This window comes from Erythrolamprus reginae, chromosome 2 (assembly GCF_031021105.1).
Source record: "Erythrolamprus reginae isolate rEryReg1 chromosome 2, rEryReg1.hap1, whole genome shotgun sequence".
Lineage (NCBI taxonomy): Eukaryota > Metazoa > Chordata > Lepidosauria > Squamata > Dipsadidae > Erythrolamprus > Erythrolamprus reginae.
Genome location: NC_091951.1, coordinates 8,583,425 through 8,598,259, shown reverse-complemented (window position 1 = coordinate 8,598,259; position 14,835 = coordinate 8,583,425). Strand labels below are relative to the sequence as shown.

General features: G+C 44.7%; 1 protein-coding gene across 1 annotated transcript in view; it reads right to left on the bottom strand.

The window, feature by feature from the left end:
* Positions 1-14,835, bottom strand: part of LOC139159099 (vomeronasal type-2 receptor 26-like) — a 30,153-nt gene that overhangs the window by 5,907 nt on the left and 9,411 nt on the right. The window contains exon 2 of the mRNA XM_070736461.1: positions 13,882-14,676. Coding sequence (XP_070592562.1) covers positions 13,882-14,676 — 795 coding nt within the window. The remainder of the gene's footprint in view (positions 1-13,881; positions 14,677-14,835) is intronic.

Below are 14,835 nucleotides of genomic sequence, written 5' to 3'. Positions count from 1 at the left end.
GTAGGGTTTCTTGCCTAGGCAGGAGTTTGGACTAGAAGACCTCCAACATCCTTTCCAACTCTGTTATTCTATGTTCTAATACAGGGATCCTCAAACTAAGGTTCATGGACTGGATATGGCCCACCAATGCAAAGTATCCCATGCACGGAGTGGTGGAATGAAACCCCGCCCCTTGCCCCTCCCCTCACCATTGGCCTTACCTGTCATGGATGGTAAAAGTCCGTTTGAACTTCAAACCGCGGAGGTGATGGATTTTAGAGCTCCAAGCATGTTATTCAAAACAAGATTTCTTTTATTATGAAAAGTAAAATAAACATCGTCTGAGTAGACAAAGAACTAAATATCTCACATCATGGAGTCTTAAAGGCAGAGAGAGATTAAGGACAACAGAGCAGAGAGAAGAAGGCGGATATGACAAGACTAAAGAAGCGATGGAGGAAGAGTAAGTCTGAATCTGATCGAACACTTGTAAGAGCTTTTATTAAGACTTACAAAGTGGCACTCAAGGCGGCAAGATGCGCGTATCATGCCGCCTTGATTGCATCAGCGGAATCCCGCCCGGCCGCTCTGTTTAGGGTGACCCGCTCCCTTCTTAATCAGGGGGGAGTTGGGGAGCCCTTACAGAGTAGTGCCGAGGATTTTAACACATTTTTCGCTGATAAAATCGCTCAGATCCGGGCGGACCTCGACTCCAATTGGAAAACAGAGTCGGCTGACAACGAGTCAGTTGAGGTGACTGGGGCACGTACTTGTCCACCTGTCTGGGAAGAGTTTGATCTAGTGACACCTGATGAAGTGGACAAGGCCATTGGAGCTGTGAGTTCCGCCACCTGTCTACTGGATCCGTGTCCCTCCTGGCTGGTTTTGGCCAGCAGAGAGGTGACACGGAGCTGGGTCCAGGAGATTATCAATGCTTCCTTGGGGAGGGGATCCTTTCCATCATCCTATAAAGAGGCGCTCGTGCGCCCCCTCCTCAAGAGGCCTTCCCTGGACCCAGCCGTACTTAATAACTACCGGCCAGTCTCCAACCTTCCCTTTATGGGTAAGGTTGTCGAGAAGGTGGTGGCACTCCAGCTCCAGCGATCCTTGGAAGAAGCCGATTATCTAGGTCCCCAGCAGTTGGGTTTCAGGCCCGGTTACAGCATGGAAACTGCTTTGGTCGCGTTGATGGATGATCTCTGGCGGGCCCGGTGCTCTGTCCTGGTGCTTCTTGACCTCTCAGCGGCTTTCGATACCATCGACCATGGTATCCTTCTGCACCGGCTGGAGGGGTTGGGGGTGGGAGGCACTGTTCTTCAGTGGTTCTTCTCCTACCTCTCCGGTCGGTCGCAGTCGGTATTAGTGGGGGGTCAGAGGTCGACTCTGAGGTCTCTCCCTTGTGGGGTGCCTCAGGGGTCGGTCCTCTCCCTCCTGCTATTCAATATCTACATGAAACCGCTGGGTGAGATCATCCAAGGGCATGGGGTGAGGTATCATCAGTACGCTGATGATACCCAGCTTTACATCTCCACCCCATGTCCAGTCAACAAAGCAGTGGAAGTGATGTGCCGGTGTCTGGAGGCTGTTGGGGCCTGGATGGGTGTCAACAGACTCAAGCTCAACCCAGATAAGACGGAGTGGCTGTGGGTTTTGCCTCCCAAGGACAATTCCATCTGTCCTTCCATTACCCTGGGGGGGGGGGGAATTATTGACCCCCTCGGAGAGGGTCCGCAACTTGGGCGTCCTCCTCGATCCACAGCTCACATTAGAGAACCATCTTTCAGCTGTGGCGAGGGGGGTGTTTGCCCAGGTTCGCCTGGTGCACCAGTTGCAACCCTATCTGGACCGGGACTCACTGCTCACAGTCACTCATGCCCTCATCACCTCGAGGTTCGACTACTGTAATGCTCTCTACATGGGGCTACCTTTGAAAAGTGTTCGGAAACTTCAGTTCGTGCAGAATGCAGCTGTGAGAGCAGTCATGGGCCTACCTAGGTATGCCCATGTTTCACCAACACTCCGCAGTCTGCATTGGTTGCCGATCAACTTCCGGTCACAATTCAAAGTGTTGGTTATGACCTTTAAAGCCCTTCATGGCACTGGAACAGAATATCTCCGAGACCGCCTGCTGCCACACGAATCCCAGCGACCGATTAGGTCCCACAGAGTGGGCCTTCTCCGGGTCCTGTCGACTAAACAATGTTGGTTGGTGGGCCCCAGGGGAAGAGCCTTCTCTGTGGCGGCCCCGACCCTCTGGAACCAACTCCCCCCGGAGATTAGAACTGCCCCTACTCTCCTTGCCTTTCGTAAGCTCCTTAAGACCCACCTGTGTCGTCAGGCATGGGGGAACTGAGACATCTCCCCCGGACATATACAATTTTTGAATGGTATGTATGTATGTATGTGTGTTTAGAAAATGGGGTTTCAAAAATGTTTTTAGTAGAAATTTAGATTTGTTGTAAATTGTTTTTCACTTTGTTGTGAGCCGCCCCGAGTCTGCGGAGAGGGGCTGCATACAAATCTAAATAAATAAATAAATAAATAAATAAATAAATAAATAAATAAATAAATAAAGGCAGGATATTACATAAAATATAGGAAGAGATTAATGACAATGCACACATGTTATCTCTTTAATTACTGAATGTCTCTGTGGCTGGCAATATTCAGCGTGACACCCCTTCTTTGGCGGTCATCAGGGACATTGGTTCACATAAGGCACATTTTCTTGGAGAGGTATTCATGTTGGTCAGCTGGCAGTGGTTTGTTCAGCACGTCAGCAATCTGTTCAGTTGTGGGCACATAATGTAGTTTCACGAAACCTTGTTTCACTTATTGCATTCTTATATCTTATGTCGATGTGCCGTGAACGAGCTCCCACATATTCAGTTTCAGATATGAACGTAACTGAAACATTGTCCTCCATAATAACAATTGGTTTCATGGGATCACCCCAAATACTATCAACGAGAGCAGAAACACAGGTTAAAGCATTACAACAGTCAGAAACACAACCATATTCTGACACTTGTTGTGTTCTGGTTCTAAGAACAGTTTCATGTCTTTTGTGTACTTCATGTATCTCAGCAGTCTCTTTATGCATGTCCAGTGAAATGTAGTTGCTTTGCCAATGTACCTGGACAAAAGATTCACATTCAGTGAAATGTCGGGTCTTGTCCAACTGCTAATGTATAACAGTGACCCAATTACTGACCGATAAAGCATTTGATCTTCAAATTGAGGACAATCTTGCTGTGTCAACCTGTAAAAATCAGTTTGCATGGGAGAATGACATGGATGTGCGTTAGACATGTTACAATTGTGCAAAAGTTGATCAACCTTGTTCTCTTGAGAAAGACAAAACCCCTTCTCAGTTTTTTCAATCTGAACTCCCAGATAATCATGAATGTGCCCTAAGCTTTTTAATGTAAAGTGTCTTTCTAAACCTTTTGCAAAAACTTCACTCATACATTTGTTAGGACCAATGTAAACAATATCATCAACCTAAACAAGTATAATTTCATAAACATTACCTTGCCCTTTTGTAAACACACATTCATCAGAGTCGGACTTAATAAAGCCCATTGAATTTAGCTTGTCAATGAGACATCTATGCCACATTAAACCAGATTGTTTCAATCTGTACAGACTTTTTTGCAGGTACCAGACATCTCCTTGATCCTGGAACCCGGGCGCACCCTTCACGTAGATCTCTTCATCTAGATCAGCATTCAGATAAGCAGTTTCAACATCAAACTGGAAAACTTCTAAATTCAAGGCAATGGCTGTGTTCAAAGCAATTTTGACACTTTCATTTTTAACTGTAGGTGAAGAAGTATCTGTGTAATCTTCTGGATAAACTTGAGAGTAGCCTTATGCTACTAATCTTGCTTTATATATTTTCTCACTGTTTGGTTTTTGTTTAATTCTGCAGACCCATCGTGTGCCAATAATCTTCTTGTTCGTTGGAGGTTCAACATGTTTAAACACTTTAAGTTTCTTTAAACTGTCCAGTTCAGTTTCCATTGCATTATACCATTTTTCTTGTTCTGACTCAGGTAAATGTCTTATTTGAGAAAAATTCTCAGGAGGAAGTGTAACATTGTTGCAAAGAAAAGGAAAAGATTTTTGCAATACCTGCTGTTGGTATCTCTTTGGAGGGATTCCTTTTGTGGTTCTCTTGGAACGCCTTAGAACTGTAGTCCATTCATCATCTTGGTCACCTCCGTCTCCAACTGCATCGCTAGGAACATCATCTGTGACTGGTGAAGACTGTACATCATCTGGAACATCTGGATCATCTGGAAGAGCTACCTGAGTCAGGTTGCACTGTACCTTGAACATCATCTTTAGGAAAATAAACTGAAGTATCATTACTGTGTATTCTGGACCAATTTGTATCTTCCTAAAATTTAGCTGAATTTGAAATAACAGCTGTGTGATTAGAGTCAGCAAATTTGTAGTATTTGGAACTTTCATCAAAACCTATAAATCTCAGTCTTTCTGCCACTGGACCTCCTTTCTTTCTCTGGGCCAGTGGAATGTTAACCATGGCATATGAGCCAAAAATATGGAGGTTTTGGATATCTAAGGTATGTAGTTAGCATACCTTAGTGCTTCACCCCAGTAGAAATTGTTGAGATCAGCGTTCTCTAGAAGACAGGGAAACATAGTCTGTAAAACCCCCTGTCTTTGTTCTACTATACCATTATGAGCTGGCGAGTAAGGGGCTGAAGCCTGGTGACGTATCCCATTCCGTCTCATCCATCCTTGGAATTGCTGGGACATGAATTCTCCGCCACAATCACTTTGAATTCTTCTGATGTGGACACCGTATTGATTGAAGACTTGTGCAGCAAAGTCTCTAAAGATCTGAAATGTTTCTGATTTTTGTTTCATTACATACACAAAACCATATCTAGAATAACTATCAACAATAGTGAAGAAATACTTACAATTACCCCTAGTAGGCCGAAATGGACCGACAATGTCGGTATGAACCAAATCAAAAATGCGTGTAGACAAACGTGTGGCATGCTTAGCAATAGGAGAAGCTTTGGATTTGGACTTGTTACAAACAAAACAATCTAAATAGATCTGGCAATTACTATCAATCTTAAAACCATTTACAAATTCAGGCATCTTGGATAAGACATCATATGAAGCATGTCCCAAATGACGGTGCCAACGGTAAATACACCTGGAATGAAAATGTTTGTTAGTACAGGTTTAACATTTGCAACATTATGCGGAACCTTTTAGAGTTCATTGGCTTTATGAGCCTCTATTTCTATAGTAGCAACAGGTTTTCTCTCTGGACCTGTGCTTTCATGGTTTGGAATGCTTATACTTACATCAACCTGTGCTGGACGTTTGGACTTCAGGTAATAAACAACACCAATTGGAATAGCATGTGCGATAACAGTTCCATATTTAATAATATGAATTTCATTTTGCAAAAGCATACCTTTGTAGCCCAAGTCTGTAGAGGACACGTGGAATCATCTGGTCCAATTCTTTTATGTAAACAGTTCCTTCTCCTTCAACTTTGCATAAGTGATTTGACACTGAGTACAACTCTTTTATATCAGTCTTATTCATTTCATTTCATTTTATTGGATTTGTATGCCGCCCCTCTCCGTAGACTCGGGGCGGCTAACAACAGTAATAAAAATAACGTGCGACAATCCAATACTAAAAACTGAAAACCCTTATTTTAAAACCAATCATACATACAAACGTACCATACATAAATTGTGGAAGCTGAGGGGGAAAGAATATCTTAATTCCCCCATGCCTGACGACACAGGTGGGTTTTAAGAAGCTTGAGAAAGGCAAGAAGGGTGGGAGTTATTCTAATCTCTGGGGGGAGTTGGTTCCAGAGGCCCGGGGCCGCCACAGAGAAGGCTCTTCCCCTGGGTCCCGCCAAACGGCATTGTTTAGTTGACGGGACCCAGAGAAGGCCAACTCTGTGCGACCTAATTGGTCGCTGGGATTCGTGCGGCAGAAGGCGGTCCCGGAGATAACCTGGTCCGATGCCATGAAGGGCTTTATAGGTCATAACCAACACTTTGAATTGGGACCGGAAACTGATCGGCAACCAATACAGACTGTGGAGTGTTAGTGTGACATGGGCATATTTAGGAAAGCCCATGATTGCTCTCGCAGCTGCATTCTGCACGATCTGAAGTTTCCGAACACTTTTCGAAGGTAGCCCCATGTAGAGAGCGTTACAGTAGTCGAGCCTCGAGGTGATGAGGGCATGAGTGACTGTGAGCAGTGACTCCCGATCCAAATAGGGCCGCAACTGGTGCACCAGGTGAACCTGGGCAAACGCCCCCCTCACCACAGCTGAAGGAAGGTTCTCTAATGTGAGCTGTGGATCGAGGTGGACGCCCAAGTTGCGGACCCTCTCTGAGGGGGTTAATAATTCCCCCCCCAGGGTAATGGATGGACAGACGGAATTGTCCTTGGGAGGCAAAACCCACAGCCACTCCGTCTTATCAGGGTTGAGTTTGAGTCTGTTGACACCCATCCAGGCCCCAACAGCCTCCAGGCACCGGCACATCACTTCCAGGCACCGGCACATCACTTCCACTGCTTCACTGACTTATGTAATTCTGTGAAAAGTTCTCTTTGGTAAGTAATGTGAAAAGCAGCTCCGCTATCTAAAGTCTGTAGATGTCACATTCTGGATCTGATTGTGGAACATTGTTCAGGACCAAAGAATTTATTGGAGGACGTGACTCCCCTCTTGAACCTCGTTGAGCCGGTCTGTAGTTGCTGGAGCTTCTGCGTCTGCCGCCTCTGGGATCTGTTCCTCTAGGCTGGGCAGGATATTGAGAGCGTTGAGAATCAGCGGATTGAGTGCATTGAGAATCTGTTCTTCTGGGTTGGTTACCTCTTTGTTGGTAACTGCGACTCATTGGAGCTCTAGAAGTAGCTGTTCTGGGTTTAAGTCTGCGTTCCATAATGACTTCTTCTTCTGTTAAGATTTGGCAAACTCTGGATGTGGTGCGTTGAGCTTTCCATGGTGGCGAGGCAGAAAATTGCCTTTGAATTGCAGCCTGTACTGGTATTGGTTGTGGCAGCTGAAGGAATGGAGCCAATGGTGGCTGTGCCGGCTGAACTGGAATCTGTGGCAATTGCGCAGGTTGAACTGGAATCTGTGGCAATTGCACAGGTTGAACTGGAATCTGGCAATTGCGCAGGTTGAACTGGAATCTGTGGCAATTGTGCCTGTGAAAATTGTGCCCCTTAGCTTCATTGCGGTATTTGCTGCAAAAATGTTGGTTGAGGTACAAATCTTGCTTTGTCTGCAGTGTAGAATTCTTCTGCTGTGGCTCCTTGATTCATTTGATTATTTGAAAGGAAATCTTTCTGACACAGATTAACATTTTTCTGGTCATATAAATTTTCTGGTAATTTTAATTGCTTAAAACAGTCACTAGATAACACTGCAGGATCACTTTTCATCATTTGGCTTGAGAAAGGAAAATTTGGGTGTTGAAAATAAATATTTGATTTTAATTACTCAGTTTGGCCACCAGGTGGAGCTGCAGCATTTTCTTTGGATGGTGTGACATGTGTGACGTCAATGCTTTCAGAGCGGGGAATTCCCCCCCCCCCCCCGCAACTCTATTTTCTTAACTTCTAATAAATTATACATTTCCCCTTGACAGAACATAATTTGCATAGATCTTAGCTCATTTAACTTTTTTTCTTTTTCAGTTATTTGCCTGCAGTAAAAATCTATTAAATCCATTTCACTCTTAGTAAGTTCAACTGAGTTTCTATTTGCATAGAAATTAGTAAGATAATCTTGTGCAGTCTTTATATCTTGCTGTAAATCAGCTGCAAGAGATTTGGCAGTAAGTAAATCAATATTTGACTTTACAGATGATAGGAGAAAGAATTGGCTTTCCTGTGGAGGTAATTCAGAGCCTTGTAAGGACATGTTTTTCATTAAGAGCTTTTTCTTTAGGTCTTGCCCTGAGACCAGCGGAATGTTTAGCTATGTCATATTGATTAATGTTTTCAGACTGCATCTTGGAAGGATAGCATGAATATTGCTGTGCCTGACCGGGAGCACAAAATGTAGAAGGTTGTTCTGATAATTTTGCATTTTCAGTAACAGTAGCTAATTGCTCTATATCAATAGGGGGGGAGGCGGACTTACTTCTTATGTCTTCTGAAGCCTCGGTGAGTGATGAAATTCTTTCAGCAGGAATTTCCCCCGTGAGGGGGGGGGGGTGCAGCTTGTTCCGGCAATGATTCATCTTCTCTTTCTTCTTGTATTCTGATTATCTTGGAGATAGCATCTTTTACTTGTCGATTTGACATACCTGAGGCCAGAGCGTTTGAAAAGTAAAACTTTCGTTTCTTAGCAGGCGTATCAATTTAAATTAATTAGAACAAAAGCCATCCATCTGCTATCATGTCACAGATTGTAAAAGTCCGTTTGAACTTCAAACTGTGGAGGTGATGGATTTTAGAGCGCCAAGCATGTTATTTAAAACAAGATTTCTTTTATTATGAAAAGTAAAATAAACATCGTCTGAGTAGACAAAGAACTAAATACCTCACATCATGGAGTCTTAAAGGCAGAAAGAGATTAAGGACAATGGAGCAGAGAGAAGAAGGCGGATATGACAAGGCAGGATATTACATAAAATATAGGAGGAGATTAATGACAAGGCACACATGTTAATTCTTTAATTACTGAATGTCTCTGTGGCTGGCAATATTCAGCATGACATTATCTTCCCGCCAGCATCTACTCCAGTGGTGCTTCTGTCACTAGTTGAGCTGCCCTTCTGATGACAAAGCAGCTGCCGGTGGGTGAGATGGGGAGGGGCTGCTTTTAAAAGTAGCCCTTGAAAAGTGGGTGGGTGGGTGGGTGGGTGACATGTCTCCTAGCTTTTAAAAAATCAGCTGAAGTTGGCTAACACCAACTGCAACCACAGTATAAGGCCTGAAGGAGAATTCACCCACTGCTTTGGTTCTTGCCATATATAAAGAACATCCACCAAATGCGTTGCTGGAAAATCTACATCAAGTTCAGGGAAGGACAAATACAGTATTTCCGAGTCTGCGGAGAGGGGCGGCATATAAATCTATATTATAATAATAATAATAATAATAATAATAATAATAATAATAATAATAATTATTATTATTATTATTATTATTATTATTATTATTATTATTATTATTATTATTATTATTATTATTATTATTATTATTATGTCAATACAACACAGCAAACGAGATCACTATGCTGGATTTCGTATTTCATCACCAGTCGGGCGCTTCCAGAGCACCTAGGACTGTGTGATGTATTATTAATATTTTTCAGAGTATAAAACGCTCCCGATTATCAGATGCACGTACCTTTTTTCGGGAGGAAAACAAGGAAAAATAAATCTGCCTCCCAGAAATTTGCCTCGTTGCAGCAAGCAGCCCGTTTCAGCTTCAGCACAGCCTGTTTAGCACAAGCAGATAATTGTGAGTTGGATTGGCCTCATTAGCTGTTTCAGGCTGCAAGGATTGCCATAAGCTATTTCTGCCTCTGCACGCTCCATTTTCTGGGTGGTGGAGATCAGAATGGGTGGAAAATAGAGCACACGAAGGCAGCAATGTGAATCTCTAAGCCTGAAACAGCTGAGGGTTGTGTGGATGCTTGTGTTAATCAGGCTGTGCTGAAAATGAAACAGGCTTTTTACCGAATGTTGCAAGGAGGCAAATTGCTCGGAGGCAGAGGCCAAAGGTTGGGGATCAGTGGGTGGGTGGGTCTACATTTGGTGTGTAAGATGGACCCAAATTTTCACCCTCTTTTTGGGGTGGAGCAATATTGGGTTGCTACCAGTATGGAAAACGGTGGCGCATTGTTTGCATAAGTTGAGCTGTGCGTGTGTGTCCCAGCGAGATTTTGCTTGTGTGCGTGCAGAATGGGAATTTTCCCCGGGTGGCGGAGAGTGCACCTTATACTCCAAAAAATACGGTAAGGCAAGGAAGAGATCAAAGGAGCCGCTCGTAGCCTTGAGGAAAGACAAGAAGGAGGAGAGCTGAAGATCGGGAGGAGTCTGGGAGCCCCTTTTCCAACTGACACCATCTCTCGATTGAGGAGGGGAGGATGCAGCCCTCTTCCGATCACTGACACACGTCACACACACGTCTAAGATCTGCTCACTGTTACTCCAGGGTGTCAGACATGGCAAAATACACACAGTTACAGGAGAGGAGACTTTAGCTGAATGAGAGAGAAAAATATCCTAAAAGGATGAGCTCTTTTAGAGCTGAGCCAGGAAAGCAGAGAAGTTCAGTCTCCCCTTCGTGGATTCTCTGAATGCAAAGACAGAGCAGCCATCAGTCAAAGAAGCTTTAACTGGGATTGCTGCAGAGAGGAGGGGTTGGGCTAGATGGTCTCAGGGGTCTCCTCCAAATTCATAAAGGTCAAATTCCACAATGCTAATCACAAACCTATACAGCATTTTCAAATTAACAGTGTTTAATATCGAAATGCCATGGTATCTAGTCTTTGGAACAGGGACGGGTTCCTACCAGTGCAGTCCAGTCCAGGCACAACGGTAGCCTTGTACTGGCCTCGTACTGGTCCCCAGGGGCTGCCATTTCCCCCCATATTGTTTTGAATGTCTTTTTGATTTTGGGATGCCTTCATTTTTTTCTTGTTCTTCTGTGCATGTACAGAAGTCAGGTTTTCAGCACTGTACATGTGTCACCATTTTGTTTTGGGTGGCTTTTAAAAAATATATAGTATAAATAAATTTAAATGTTTTTCCTTCTGAGCATGTGCAGAAGCACATCTGTTTTTCGGCCCACTCGTGATGTCATTGGCCTGGTACCGGTCCCTGGGGCTGGCATTTTTTTCCCAAATTTTTTTTTGAATATTTTTTGATTTGGGGGGGATTTCTTTATTTTTTTTCCTTTTTCTGAGCATGTGCAGAAGCTGAGTTCCAGCACTGTACATGTCTCTTCCATTTGTTTTTTGCTTTGTTCTTTTTTTTTGCCACACTCTGCAAAAGGAAGCAAACTGGTAGCAAGGTAAGTCACCACTCACCCCTGCTCCCAGAGTCTCCCACACCCCTTTTGGCCCCTGGGGGGATGTAGGGAGGCTTGCTACACCCAGAACAGGGCACAAGGGGGTTGCAATGTCTCTGCTGACCTTGGAGACGCTTCGGGAGGTGCTGGCCAGTAAGGGAGAGAGGGAACCACTCCGGCAATCTTTGTACCCAGCTGCAAAGTTTTCCAGGCCGATAAAAGTTGCAGGCATGGCGGGGAAGGTGGGAAGCAGTTTGGGAAGCCATTTCCTGCTGGCCAGCACCTCCTGAAGCTCGTTCGGAGCTTCTCTGGCTGGCACATGGTTCTGACAAAGTGGAAGGGGACCAGAAAGAGCTGCCGCCCCCTGTTCCTCCCCCGCTGAATGGTAGAAGCCCCGGACACGTGATGTAGATCTGCTTTTGTAACACATTCCTACCAGCCTCTTCCATCATTTGAGCAGATCTCCCCCACCCCCATGTCCCCCTATGCTTCCAGTTTGTCAATATATTTCAGATAAATATCAATATCTCCACATGGCATCGGGCCAGAATACCTCTGCAGCCGCCTTCTGCCACATGAATCCCAGCAACCGGTCAGGTCCCACAAAGTTGGTCTTCTCAGGGTCCTGTCCACCAGACAATGCCAGTTGGGGGGGCCTGGGGGAAGAGCCTTCTCTGTGGCAGCCCGGGACCTCTGGAATCAGCTTCCCGTGGAGATTCGTAATGCCCCCACCCTCCTTGCCTTCTGCAAGAGTCTCAAGACTCAGGTATGTTGCCAGTCCTGGGGCCATTCTATTCTTGCACCCTGGCCAATGAATGGACTGAGAGAAACTGATTGAATGGGAATGACTGGTTTTTTAGGGTTTTTAGTTTTAGATTATATATATTTAATAATTGGTCCTGAAATTTTATGTATTGTTTTACTATATGTTGTCAGCCGCCACAAGTCCTTGGAGAGGGGTGGCATAAAAGTCAAACAAACAAAAACAAACAAACAAACAAAGGAAAGAAAGTGGCGGGGTGGGGGAAGGTGCATGTTTGCAAGAAAGAAAAAGAGAGGGAGGGAGAGAAAGGAAGGAAGGAGGGAGAGAGGAAGGAAAGAAGAAGTTGAATGGGTGGGTGGAAGGAAGGGAAAGAAAGAAAGAAAAGGGGGGAGAGAAAGAGGAAGGAACAGAGAGAGAAAAAGAGAGATAAAGGAAGGGAGGGGGGAAGGAGGCAGGGAGGGAGGGAGGGAGGAAGGAAGGAGAAGTTGAGTGGGTAGAAGGAATGGAAAGAAAGAAAGAGAGGGGGAAAAGAGAAAGAAAGAAAGAAAGAAAAAGAAAGAAAGTGGGAGGAAGGGAGGGAGGATGCAAGGAAGGAAAGAGTGAGAAGGAAGATTGAGTGGGAAGGAGGGAGGAAAAGAAAGAAAAAAGAAAGGAGGGAGGGAGGAAGAACTGAGTAAATTTGGGTGGTTGTGTTGGTGGGAGCGGGGGAGGGAAAGAAAGAAAGAGAGGGAGAGAGAGAGAGGAGGAAGGAAGGAAGGACTGAGGAGGAAGTTTGTGTGGGTGGGAAAGAAAGAGGGAAAGAAAGAAAGAGGGGGAGAGAAAGATAAAGAAAGAAGGAAAGAAAGGAAGGAAGGGAGGAAGAAAAAGGGGAGAGAGGGGAAGCGGGTGTGGAGGGAGGAAGGAGTGAAGAGGATGTTTGGATGGGTGGGAGTGAGGGAGGGAAAGAAAGAAAGGGGGAGAGAAAGATAAGAAAGAAAGAATGAGAAAGAAAGAAAGAAAGAAAGGGGGAGGGGGAGGGAGGGAGTGGAGGGAGGAAGGACTGAGGAGGAAGTTTGGGTCGGCGGGAGTGGGTGAGGGAAAGTAAGAAAGGGGAGAGAAAGAGAAAAAAGAAAGAAAGGAGGGAGGGAGAAAGAAAGAAAGAAAGAAAATGAATGAATGAAAGAAAGAGAGAGAAGTGAGGGAGGGTTGGACGAAAGGAAGAAGAAAGGAGGGAAGAAGTTGGATGGGAGGGATGGAAAGTAAGAGAGAGGGAAAGAGAAAGAGAAAGAAAAGAGGGAGGGAGGAAGGAAGGAAGGAAGAGGAAAATTGGGTGGGTAGGCGGGAGTGAGGGAAAGAAAAAAAGAAAGAAGGAAAGAAAAGAGAGAGAGGGGAAGGAAGGAAGGAAGGAAGGAGGAAAGGATGGATGGAGGAAGTTGGATGGATGGGTGGAAGGGAGGAAAAGTAAGGAGGGAGAGAGAAAGAGGAAGGAAGGAGGTAAGGAGGAATTAAGGAAGGAAGGAGGAAAGGATGGATGGAGGAAGTTGGATGGGTGGGTGGGAGGGAAGGAGGGAAAGTAAGAAAGAGGAAAAGAAAGAGAGAGAAAGGAGGGAGGGAGGAAGGAAGGAGTGAAGATGAAGGTTGGGTGGGTAGATAGGTGGGAGGTAGGGAGGTAAAGAAAGAACGGAGGGAGGAAGAAAGGAATGAAGGAAACAAGGAAGAAATAGTTAAGAAAGAAAGAAAAAGAAAAAAAGAGAGAAAGAGAAAAATCCTATTATTTTTAATTGTTCTGTGACATGACCACCAAGCATCACCTGCTGAATCCCATGACCATGAAGCCACCCCCCCACCTGGTCACATGGCTAGTACGCCCCTCCCACCCAATCACATGACCATCAAAAATCACAGCCACGAAATAAACCACACCCACAGAGTGGTAGTAAAATACTTGGGAAACACACACATACACACACAGAGCTTTGGAACCATTATTCCCTGAGTAATTAAATTGGGCAGATCTATTGAGGTGGTTCCCCTCCTTCTCCTCAGGATTCCTCCTCCAAAGGTTCTGAGATTCATGGATCCCTATCGGGAGCCCCTACCTGCCATGGCTGCAGCCTTGGAGATCGCAACCTCTCTTCTCCCTCCTTCCTTCTCCTCCTCGATCTGGAGGAATAGGCAGCATTCAAGACATGGGCCAGAGTCTTCATGAGGCTGTAAATGTCATAAACATTATTGATCCATTTTCTGTTCCTTTTCCCCTGGGTCTCCAGTGGGGCTTTCTGGGTGCATCTTCTACGGCCTTTGACAGAAAAGAAGGTCTTTGAAAGAGAACAGAGAAAATAAAGATCTTGAAACTTTTCTCCCACAAAGAAATGGGGTTCAAAGGCTTCATCTCTTGGCCTTCTTTTGGTCAGATAACCAAAGTTCAAAATACTGTGGATGTATTTGAGAAGTCTGTGCTTCTTTATTGGATACCCTACAAAATTTGTGATGATCCAGACTTTCTCTTCAATGAGTCCCGGCAAGCGCAGAAATGTTAAATGGAAAGGAAGAATTCTGCCCCAAAGGAAATCGTGTTCCATGAAATGAACATAGACATTGACTTGTCTCCACTTAGAGAGGGCATCCCTGAGATAGGCTGTATATCCTGTTGTTGAGAATTGTTGTGATAGAACCACATAAATTCCATTCCTGACAAGCACAGGAGGGAAAGTCCTCATGAAATTCTCTCCCTTCTCTGTGTCTGAAGCAAAGAGGCCAATCAGGGTCCATCTGAAATGGTGGAGCAGTTGGACAATGGCTGGGTACTGGATCCCTTCTTTCTGTTGCGTCTGGTGGAAAAAGGGGAATTTGCTTTTATCACACAGAGCCTCTGAAACAATTCCATGTCTGATCTGAAAGAGCAATGAAAATGCTGTGTCATATTTGGGGTCAGATCAAATTCAAAATATTAGATTTTAATAAATCCAACCTGCTTCTCATAAATGTATTAGAACAATTTGTAGCCAGACAATGTATTAGAATAATTTGTAGTTAGGCATTGTTTGAAATAT